At 50.0% G+C, this 11,784-nt stretch overlaps 1 protein-coding gene across 4 annotated transcripts in view; it reads right to left on the bottom strand.

Annotated features, from left to right (window-relative positions):
- Window positions 1-7,968: 7,968 nt before the first annotated feature.
- The window catches only part of GARRE1 (granule associated Rac and RHOG effector 1), an 87,501-nt gene continuing 83,685 nt past the window's right edge, over window positions 7,969-11,784 (bottom strand). For all 4 annotated transcript variants that reach the window (XM_055551891.1, XM_055551894.1, XM_055551893.1 and 1 more), the window contains exons 13-14: window positions 11,040-11,118; window positions 7,969-10,549 (exon numbers count right to left, since the gene is read on the bottom strand). In XM_055551891.1, coding sequence (XP_055407866.1) covers window positions 10,238-10,549; window positions 11,040-11,118 — 391 coding nt within the window. In that variant the 3' untranslated portion in view covers window positions 7,969-10,237. The remainder of the gene's footprint in view (window positions 10,550-11,039; window positions 11,119-11,784) is intronic.

The raw sequence follows: 11,784 nt of genomic DNA, 5'->3' as shown, positions 1-11,784 counted from the left end.
CCGGCCCCGCCCCGCCCCTGGCCCCGCCCCGTCCCGTTCCTCCGTCCGCGCCCCGGGGGCAACCAAGCCCACAGCCGAGGATCCGGGACCTCAGCTCTTCTCTCCTTGCTAACTGGCAGCCACTTGGACTGCTGCTACTCTGCCAGCCTTTGCCTGGAATTGATTGGGGAACAGAGGCCGAGCTCCTGCCTGCTTCATTAGTTCATTCGTTCATTCATTCATTCACTTAACACAACTCCCTCCAACACCTTCTGTGTTACAGGCAGCGTTCCAGGTGTTCAGGACGCTTAGGTGAAAAGTAAAATATATGGCTTATCAGATGCTGGTAAGTGCTACTGAGAAAAGGAAAACTGAAAAGGGTGCTGGAGATAGAAGATGCAGTTCTGAATAGAATGGTCAAGGCAAAACTCACTAAGAAGGTGACATTTGAGCAAAAGCCTGAAGAAGGTGAGAAAGCAAGCCACTTGGGTATCTGGGGGAGAAGTGTTCAGGAAAAGGAAGAGCAACTGCAAAATTCCTGAGGAAAGCACGCTGATATTTTAGCAACAGCAAAAGGTGAGTGTGGCTAGAGCAGAGTGAATGAGGGGAGAGTGAAAGAGGAGGTCAGAGAGGGAAGGAAAGCAAGAAGTCATTGTGAGAACTTTGAGTTTTATTCCCACAGAGATGGGAAACCATTGAAAGGTTTAAACAAAGGGTGGGGTGGGGGGGCATCATCTGACATGTTTACCAAAGGATCAGACCAACAATTCAGTAGGCATGAAAGTAAGGACAACAGATAGGATGCTATGGTAAGAATGCAGACCAGGAATGAAGGTGTCAAGGTAGGAGGAGTTGGGCCTGGTGATCTATATATATTGAGTGAAGAATTAAGAGAAAGAAAAAGAACAGTCAATGATAACGTCTGGTTTTTTACCCAAATTCCTGGGAAAATGGAATTGCCATTACATCTTGGAGAAATGCCAGTTTCAGGGGGAAGATCGTTATATTATTTTTGACAAGTTTTCAAAACCTATTAGAGATCTAAGTGGAGGTGTTGCGTTGGGTGTTCATGTCTGGAGTACGAGGAGGGATGGTTCAGGCAAGAGGAAAAACTTGGGAGGCGTGAGTGAATAGATAGCATTTGAAGTCATGAGCATAGAGGAGAGTGTGGATAAGACAAAGTAAATGTAGTCAGAGAGAACAGGTCCAAGGACTGTGCACTCAAACTGAGCTTCTCCATCGCCCAGTTCCCCCAGAAATGCCATCCATCCAGGAGTGTGCCCTGTCCTGCTGCAGTCCTAGGCTTAGATCCTCCTCTGACCTACCTCCCAGCACCATGCTGTCACTGCCACTTCTGGCCTTTCTCTCTCTGCCCAGAATTATTTGAGTTCCTAAAGATAAAGAAGGAAAAGAAAGGGGTCAGAAATTGAAGAGATGGTCACAGGACTTTGCAGGGAACAGCCCTGCCACATGGCCCTTATTTGTCCAGAGTTTTGGGTCATCTGTCAACTCTGAGGTTTAAATGGGCTTCCCATATCCAGCAGAACCCTGACAGTGCTGAACAGCATCTGTTCCACTAGTTTCTGAGAAACCCTCCAATCACAGAGTTCCCATCCAAGCAGCTATCTGCACAGAACGGCACTCTCAACCCTCAATCCTGTGTTTCAGAACAGAACTCCATCCAACAGGAAGGCCCGGTCTCAGTAGCTATTACCCATATCATCCACTTGCTCTATGATTCCTTTGACGACTCTCGACAGTAGGAGCCACTGCCTCCCTTTTTCTCAAGCAGGCTCTTTTCAGTGATCACAGCAGACGTCTGTTTATCTGTTGTCTTGATTCAAAGCCACTGCCTCTCACCCTTGGGCTTCTTCCTCTGCCTCCTTGACTGAATCAGAGATGAACATATGACTTAAGCCAGAGATGAACACATGACCTAAGTAGTCAGAAGTGAAAGTCACTCAGTTGTGTCTGGCTGTCTGCAATTCTGTGTACTGTAGCCCGCCAGGCTCCTCTGTCCATGGAATTCTCCAGGCAAGAATGCTGGAGTGGGTAGCCATTCCCTTCTCCAGGGGATCTTAACCCAGGGATTGAACCTGGGTCTCCCGCATTGCAGGCAGATTCTTTACCATCTGAGCCACCAGGGGAAGCCCAAGACAGCCAAACAGGGACCCAAAGCCAGTAGGAAAAACTCAAGTTTTTTTGTAGTGTTAAGCTGCCTGTCAGAAAGGACAGACCACGAAGAGAAGGACCTCCAGAGAGATGGTGGAGTGAACCGCATCACCTAAGTTCCTGGGGCCAGGCCTCCTCGGTATGCAGCTGCAGCACGAACCACTGATTTCCCCTCATCTTGACGTTGTTCTAAGCTAAGCTGTCATTTACAACTCCCAATCTTTCCAAAGATTTTATGGGTGTTCACCTGCCCCCTGCCACACTATCCTCCCCAATGTCCACTTCCATCCACCTGAAACCCACAGGAGCAGCTTAGGTCCTAAAGAGGAAGGAGGCAAGGCCTCCAATGATTACCTTTTAAAGGTTTCATCTTCTTTTTAATATTCTATAATGTACACCTCCAGCAGTTTGGCCTCTGTGATTCCCAGCAGCTTCAATTATTCCAGATCTCCCACCTATTCTCAGATCTCCCCGTAATACTTTAACATTGTACGTTGAAATTCCAGTTATGTGGATTTTCTATATTAGCAGGAAAGTATGGTTACTTTCCTACTCCGGCTAGTTTACTGCATGCAGAGCTCTGTGCTAAATTCTCTGCCACATAACTCTCATAGCACCCCATGAGGGATATCCCATTATCCTCTCCACGTAACAGACAAACTAAAAAAACTAAAAATAGCCATTCTGCTAAACTAAGAAGAGAATCAGTTCAAGGTTGCCCCAGTCTTGAACCCTGTTCTTAATCACAAGCCTGCCCTGGCCCTGTCCTGGGCCACTTCCGGACTCTTCAACCTTAGGAAAAGGGTATAGGGAACGAGGAGAAGCAGGCAATTCTTTCAGGCCCTCTCCATCACCCCTCCCCCGCCCCTTCTAGTTGAACATCAATTAAGCCTGTAAATCTGATTGACAGGGTAGAATTTTACAAGTGGAAATGTCCAAGAATGACATTTCCAAAGGCAAGGACAGCAGCATAGGCAGAGGCAGAGGTAGAATACAACCACTGGATCAACACTGCTCCCCTTGGACTGGATCTGAGCCTCTAAGTAAGGCAGTAGGGAGATTCTTACCAGGAAAGGTGCAGTGTATGTGTGTGTGTGTGTGTGTGTGTGTGTGTGTGTGTGTGTGGTGGGGGGTGGGGGGGGCAACGATCAGACACTGGGGTGTGGAGGTAGCCTCTCTAATCAAACCTTGGGGAGTGGAGTGAAGTCTGCAGTTTGGAAAAATATTAAGGTAATTTTATATTTATATTGATAAAGTGGCTTCCCTCATAACTCAGTCGGCAAAGAATCTGCCTGCAATGCAGGAGACCTGGGTTTGATTCCTGGGTCGGGAAGATCCCCCGGAGAAGGAAATGGCAACCCACTCCAGTATTCTTGCCTCCATGGACGGAGAAGCCTGGTGGACTACAGCCCATGGGGTAAGAGTCGGAACACGACTTGGTGACTAAACCATATATAGATAAAAGTTAAACCTGTTTTCTACCACCATCCCCGTAATTGGCTCCGCATGCTGAGCCAAGCCCTGTCTGCAAACCGCACAGTATCAGTGTTCAGAAGTGGCTCTCTCAGAGGGTTCTATGCATCCAGACCTGGGGCTGACAACCACCATCAAAAGAAAACCTGGCTCTCAAAGTTCAATAGACCGCTCCAGTGCCAGGCACTTTCAAATGCCCTCGGCAAAATGCTATGAACCGAGAGAGAGGGGTGGATTGAAGGGTGGACCTAAGTCAGGCCTCAATTCAGGGCCGTTGGACAGGAGTCAGGCAGGGCATGGAGACCAGAACACCAGGACAAGGGCAAAGGGAGGTTCCGGGACAGGGTAGCAGCAGTTCTGGGGCTCGAGTGTGAAGGAGGTCGGGTGTGGGGCGATACACGCCGATGGATTTTCGCGAGCTGCTCCGAGGCGGCGCACCCACCGAGGATGCTGAGTCACGGTGACCTGGAAAGGGTGAGGAGTCACGGTTCTCCGGAACTCCACGAATCCCCCTGACACCCGCCACACCCTCCAGAGGGACGGTGCGCACGCGTCTAAGCACAGGGAAGGCGGGACCAGCGCAGGTAGCGAGGGGGCGGGGGTGCGCACGCGTCTGCGTGTGGGCTCGCACGTCCGAGGGAGCACGTGTGCGCATGTCCGGCGCTCAGACGGCCGCCGGCTCCTGACCTAAGAACTTGCAGACGCCTCTACCCGCACGTCTGGGATGGACATGTGCGCGAAAGTGCGCAGACTCCGGGTCGGGGCAGACTGCGCGTGCGCAGGGTAAGAGAAACCCGGAGGGCTGAGTTAGCGCCCCCAGGAGGCTCAGGGCTCGTGTTCCGTGCTCGCGGTGCTTGCCTGCTCAGCTTAGTTCTATCGCTTTGGGATGTCGCCAGATTTTCCTGGTGAATCCAGTTACGTTTTTAAAAAAAATTTCCCCTCCGCACATGGCCGTGGGTTTTCACCCTGAGAGAAAACTCTGTACTTGGTAAAGAGCTAAACAGCCCTTCTTTGCGGCTCTAGTACAAACCCTGGTCATTGCGTATTCTTTTAGCCCGATGTGAAAACCGATTCAAGTCTAGTTCTGTGTTTTGGTTTTGTATTAGAATTTGCCTCTGGCCTTAGCGGCACCTCTTTTCCTCTGTATTATCTGGAGTTGCTTCGCGGTGTTCTGCACCCTGCACTTGTGGCCATGAACAAGACTTACTCCTTGCTCTACTGAAGCTTTGATTCTGGCGAGAGGGACATGTGCAAAGACACATTATAGCGGAGTACTAAACAAGGCCGGGTAGAGGCTGAGCTCTGGCCGCACAGAACTGATGGAAAGGCCCAGGCACGTGGGCACCGTAGGTAGGCTTCCTCGAGGTAGCAGGGGTGTCCAGGAGACGTTAGGCCTGAGAAGGAAAGGCAGGAGATGGGGAGGACCAGGTTGATGGCAGTGGAGATGTAAGAACTTTGTGGAATTTAAATATGCTTGCAGAAGCACTTGTGCTGTGCTGTGCTGTGCTGTGCTTTGTCGCTCAGTCGTGTCCGACTCTTTGTGACCCTACAGACTACAGCCCTCCAGGCTCTTCTGTCCATGGGATTCTCCAGGCAAGAACACTGGAGTGGGTTGCCGTGCCCTCCTCCAGGGGAATCTGCCCTATCCAGGAACTGAACCGGGGTCTCCTGCATTGCAGGCAGATTCTTTACTGTCTTAAGCCACCAGGGAAGCCCGAGAATACTGGAGTGGATAGCATTTCCCTTTCCAGGGGAATTTCCCGACCCAGGAATCGAACTGGAGTCTCCTGCATTGCAGGCGAATTCTTTACCAGCTGAACTACCAGGGAAGACCACAGTAGCGCTTGTAGGACTTGCTAATTAAGTGAAAGAGGAGAGTAAAGAAGATCAAAAACGTCTTCTAGGATTTCTGCCTGAGCATTGAGTGCTTGAATATGTATCTCTTACCGAGAACGGGAAAGAGGGAGTTGTCTTCCCTCAAAGACTGAGTTTATGGGCTGCTGCTGCTGCTAAGTCACTTCAGTCGTGTCCGACTCTGCAACCCCATAGACGGCAGCCCACCAGGCTCCCCGGTCCCTGGGATTCTCCAGGCAAGAACACTGGAGTGGGTTGCCATTGCCTTCTCCAATGCATGAAAGTGAAGTGGCTTAGTCGTGTCCGACTCTTACCGACCCCATGGACTGCAGCCTACCAGGCTCCCCCGCCCATGGGATTCTCCAGGCAAGTGTTCTGGAGTGGGGTGCCATTGCCTTCTCTGGAGTTTATAGGCAGAGACTTCATTTTCTATGCAGCCTAGCTCCTATCCTAGCAAGGAGTGCGACGATAGTAAATGTTGAAATGAACATGACACTCGGGAAACAATCCTTCCTCCTCACCACATACAGCCCCCCTCACAGACAAGCAGAGGCCTGGGCCCAGTCAGCCAGCCCCTGTGGATCCTAAGGCCATCTATTTGTGTTACTTCTAAGAGCCTAGCCCCAGAGGTTCCTCAGACTCCCAGGCACATGTGGTTGAGACCCTGACAGTCACTTGTCCACACACGTCTTTTTGGGAATCAAGGAGCTAACCTTTGGCAGGATTTATTTCTTGGATCTGCATCAGGAAGCAGATCACGAGAAGGGTCGCACAGTGGGCCGTCCTTTCCCAGCACCATGGCTGGGATGCAGAGTTTCAGCTACACTCCCAGAGCTGGATGCCCACTCTCCCAGGAACCCGAGATGGAAAAGGAGGGTCACCAGCCTCATAAGGACCTGCCTGTGTGTCCTCCTCCATTTCTCAGCTGAGCCAAAGCCCCCAGGGACCTTCTTGAGGCCCTGGTGAACATCTGTCTGCTTCCATCCCCACCCATTCAGGACGGAGCTGGGTTTACAGGGCTCCTGTCCCCACCACTGTTGTCAATTAGAATTCAGTGAACAGGACCATGTGTGTGGGGGTGTGCTAAGTCACTTCAGTTGTCTGACTCTTTTCAACCCTCTGTAGACCTACAGGCTCCTCTGTCTATGGGATTCTCCAGGCAAGAATGTGGGCTTCCCAGGTGGTGCTAGTGATAAAGAACCCACCTGCCAATGCAGGAGATGGAAGAGACTTGGATTCAATCCCTGGGTCAGGAAGATCCCCTGGAGGAGGGCACAGCAACCCCATTCCAGTATTCTTGCCTGGAGAACAGCACTGGGTACTAATGTTAAATAGGAACACATATGAATAAAATGTGTTTACAATTTATAAAATGTTTACATTTTATGTTATAAATGTTTAACATTTACAAAATGTTCTGGCTAGCAACGGCACCCCACTCCAGTACTCTTGCCTGGAAAATCCCATGGACAGAGGAATCTGGCAGGCTGCAGTCCATGGGGTTGCTAGGAGTCAGACATGATTCAGCGACTTCACTTGCACTTTTCACTTTCATGCATTGGAGAAGGAAACGGCAACCCACTCCAGTGTTCTTGCCTGGAGAATCCCAGGGACGGGGGAGCCTGGTGGGCTGCCATCTCTGGGGTCACACAGAGTCGGACACGACTGAAGCGACTTAGCAGCAGCAGCATTTTAATAGGAACTTTCAGTGTCTTCCTTAGCAATATTCATACAACATGGCTGTTACTAAGTAACCTTGTCTTGAGGTGTATTTAATGTCCCCATGCTCAGCTTCTGGGAGTCTCAGCAGAAAGAAGCCAGAGTGGTACTTGTACTGGTAGGTTATATATTTACACTCATTTACTCCATTTTCTTAAGTTCATGGAAAAAGTTTCAATCACATGCTGTCTTGCTGTAAGTGAAAATGAGTTGCAGCTCCCCTGTAACTCCCCCCTCCTTTTGTGGCTCCTACTGTACAATCTTTCCTTCTCCACAGCAGGATGGCACCATCCAGTGCAACTGGTCCTTCTTGTACCTATGAGGGAGGGTCTGCTACATGGCGGGTGTCTGGCTGAGTTAGGGGAGACCTCATCCCTGGGTCTGCCTCTTGGAAAGGCTGGCTGGGCAGCTCACAAGTGCCCACACTTGGTGGAATGTGTGTGTTGGCAGACCACAACCCAAGGAGAGTCTGCATTCTTCAGGTGGCCTCCTTCACCACAATAGTGGTTCTGACCACAGAGAGGCCCTTTCAGCTTTGGCCTCAGGGAAGCCAACAGGAGAGATGGGGTAGGTTGTCCCACTTCCTGTACGCCAGCACCCCCCCACCCCAGCTTATCCTAATACCCCCAGAGGTATTACCCTTGCAAGGGCTCAGAATCAGAGGACAGGCTGACCTAAAAACCTATTCGTGTGCAGCTTTTCAAAGTAATGAATCAGACAGGGCTTCTGACATGATTATCTGCTGCAGTTCATTTTAGACAGAGATCCAAAAATTATTAAAGGTATATTTTAATAAAGCCAATAGTTATTTTACTTATAGGAGCTTTAAAAGTAAGATACAAAATGTAGAGTTCCAGTTTGGAAGCGTTGTAACTAGTCACACGAGCAAGGCAGCCACGCCTGGCCACACAAAGGACACACACACTCACACACGCACACACATGCGTTTGGCGAGACCCCTCTGCCAAGCGCAGCACCTGGAATTACCAGTGTTCAAAGCAAGGCGGTGCTGAGAACACAGCACCCACAAGGAGACTACACAAACAGCTTCACACAGTCTCACAGCCCATGGAGACGCAATTACAAAATGTCTTCCTTAATAGAGAAAAACAGACTGGAAAGTGACAGTTAGCAATGTTGATGTCATCTGCGCTGGAGCATAAAGGACTGACCTCTGTCCAGGGTGAGGTCTTTGGGGAGGCACTATTAAAACAAGGGTACTTCAGTATAATAGAACTCGAAACACGGGGTACTGGAGACACATCACTGAAGGAGAGAAGAAAACTATCTTACAAGGAAACAGCCACAGATAACAGACGTAGTGCATACACAGTGACAGCCAACACGGACAAGAGCCACCAGGGTCGGTGCAGAGCACGTGCCTGAAGAGTCTATGTACAAAACAGTTCTCTGTAAACATGGTGAGGTGAATGTTCAGAACCCACGGTGAGAGGATCATGACTACAGGCAGCACTGACATCCCCACTCAGCACAAAAGACAACACCCGAGGCCTGGAGACAGCCTGGCACCACAGTACTAAAGGTTCAGATGGCTGGGCTCAGACACCCTAAGGGTCCTCTATAATTAGTGTGTCTACATACATATATATATATATATTCTTTTTGGTATTTTTAAATATAAATTTACTTATATTCATAGAAAAATGAGAACATAACTGTGTTATTACAATCTCTGCTGGAAAAGCTTATATGGAGTTAGAAAGAATAAACCATTTATTAGTAGTTAACATATATTAAAATGGTATAATGATTTAAGAAAATATAAAAAAAAATATTAATACTGTCAAACTTTCATACCAGAAAATATTATGGATTTTTCTCAATTAGACTTTTTCAAAGATGAAATATGAAAAATTTAAATAAGTTTTATATAAAGAACTTCTGTAACCTCAATTAATATACAGTGGGATATGTCTAGTCTATATAGATATATTTATTATTTCTCAATTTAAGCACCATTCAATTCTTCTGGATCCATTCTGGCTGGAAAAATATCCCTAAATCCACAGGATGTTATCTATTTAACAGCACATGTTAACTGAAAATGAGGTGGTTTATTTTTTTCTTTAAAGAAAAACTTTTAAATTAATTCCTATCTACATCTTAATTGGTTTGTCTTGAGCCAGCTCACAATGTTACTGCAATTTCAAGTGTCTCTTTGCAGCCCCCCCTGACCACACCCCCACGCTCGGAAACCTTATCGAAGCCTCTGGCCATGTGTGGAAAGATATGAGGGCAGAAGGTGTAGCTTTATCCCGCACACGGACAGCAGCCAGCAGGCTCATCTCCACGCACCACCAGGGCTATGATCCTGCTTTTGTAAATCCGGTAAAGGTCACACCCCTTGGGTGCTGCTGGGGGTGGCGAGGGGCTGTCCATCTACAGAAAACCCAGGTGATTGCTTCTCATCACAAATATGCTATCCTTTGCCCAGTTCATAGAAGAAGCTTAAATATAGTGTTGAAAAACCTCCAGCCACTCTATTTGTTATCTTAAAATATTCAATGCATTTTAGGCAGGAGATATTTTAACTAAAAACCTATATGAAAAATAGCTATAAAATACAGTGATTGGTGTGGTCATCACTCAATGTGTTAAGGAGAGAAAGAGAAGGTTTCAGAAGAATGGTCAGTTTTGCTCTCAGCCTTCAGCCCCAACGCCTTCCCAACACATGCAGTGGGGTCTACAAACTTGAGAGCTGTGTTTCTCAAAGTGTGGCCAGTGGGCCACCTGCATCAGAATCACCAGAGGTGCTTATTAACCTCGAACATCCCCCAGCATCTCCCTGAGGAGAGTCAGAAAACGCCATCTTCATCTGGCCCTCCAGGTGTCTGATGCCTCCAGAGTTTTGAGAAGCCAGGCCTTAAAGGCTTGGAGCTGCCAACCACCTCCATCCCCAAGGATCCCTGCCTGGGACAGGGGTGCACTGGTCCTCTGGGGGGCTGTTGCCAGCCAGTCAGCCCTGGGCTGGGGCCCCTGGCCCCAAAAGCTCTGGGCGGGCGGGCAGGCAGGCCTGGGGTCAGTACTGGGGCAAGTAGGCCGGTCTGCGCTCAGCCTTCCCAGGGAAGGCCTTGAAGCCCTTGGGGGCTGCCTTGTGTGCTGGTGGGGGCGGGGGCTGCGGCGGGGTCTGCACGTAGGCGAAGGAGGCGGCGGCACTGCAGTCACTGGTGGCAGCCCACACCGGGGACTGCAGCATCTGCATGGTGTCGCTCCACTGGCTGCCGGGGCTGGCGACTGCATAGAGTGGTGCGCTTGGGCCAGGCAGGGTGCCGGGCAGCGGGGAAGGGTGCTGCCAGGGGGCTTTGGGCGGCCACGTTTTGGTTTTGTTATCCTGAGAGACAGAAGAGGGCATTTTACTGGCATTTCTGGCAACTGATCCTCCTTTCCCACCTCCCCCAGTCTCTAGTCCTTATTCCCACTGAGGAAATGGTGCGAGCCCCAGCCCTCCCCACAGTCCTGGAGCAGCACCGTCCAGCGGAGCGTGCGACCACAGATGTGCTCTGTCCGTGCCACCCAGTACAGCAGCTGCTCACCACACATGGACGGTGCAACTAAGGACTCAATCTTTACATTGAAGTAATTTCAACTTAAGTAGCCACATGGGCTAATGGCCATCATTCTGGACAGCACAGCCCCAGAACTTCCTCTGCACGTGGCTCGAGTCTGCTGAGATGGCTGGCTGATCATTTAGACAAAAACCATAGAAGAGAGTTGTTCACCACAAAGAACCCCCCACACAACTCTTAAAACTTAAGGGTTTGGAACCCTGCCCACGGTACCCATGAAGCCAGCCCTCTGTGGCCAGAGCAGGGCCCACATACCTGGTTCACGTCCTCCACTGTGGTGAGAAGAGGCGGTGAGGGCAGCGTGCTGGTCTCCTGCTCACCACTGCTGTGCTTCCTGAAAGAACCCAGAACTCAGGCCGTGGCTGCCTGCCACCCCCGGCTTCCCTCCAGGGCACACCTAGCTGCTTGGTATGGGTGTCTCTAGGCACTGGTTCTGGGTGGGGAGGCCTTGGGCCCACTGTGTGCAGGGGGCGAAGGTGGGTCACCATGGTGTGGTACCCTTCTGGAGGCCGTGACAGGGCTGGGCTGGGGGTGGGGGGCGGCGGGCATGAGGACTGGCACTGCCGCTTCAGCTGCTGAGTCCGCCAGCTCCAGCCTTTTGTTAAGTTAGTCAACAGATACAGACTGACTGTTTACCATGCACTGGAGACAGATGACTTTAAAAAAAAAAAAAAAAACAGCTGTTACTTTTACCACTAACGTGAAAAAAAATTGTTATTAAGTAGAAGGAAAAAAGCAGATGTAGCAGGCAGCCAGCCAGGTAAATCAGTCTACCAGTGTTCCAGTACGCAGCAGCGGCCTTTGCTGAGGTGGTGACTAGCTGGACCTCTAGTCAGCCTCTCTAATTTCCAGTCTGCACTTCTCCTCAAGGCTCAGTCCCACTCCTGCAGTCCTCCACATCAGGGTCCATGACACCCGCTGTTCCACACAGACGCTCAGGCCAAAACCCTGCATCTCACCCTTGAGTCTTCTCTCTCCCACACCCCACTGCCACTTCCTC

The sequence above is a fragment of the Bubalus kerabau genome, chromosome 17 (assembly GCF_029407905.1).
Source record: "Bubalus kerabau isolate K-KA32 ecotype Philippines breed swamp buffalo chromosome 17, PCC_UOA_SB_1v2, whole genome shotgun sequence".
Taxonomy (NCBI): domain Eukaryota; kingdom Metazoa; phylum Chordata; class Mammalia; order Artiodactyla; family Bovidae; genus Bubalus; species Bubalus kerabau.
The sequence above is the reverse complement of the archived record's forward strand: the minus strand, read 5'-3'. Positions and strand labels throughout refer to the sequence as shown.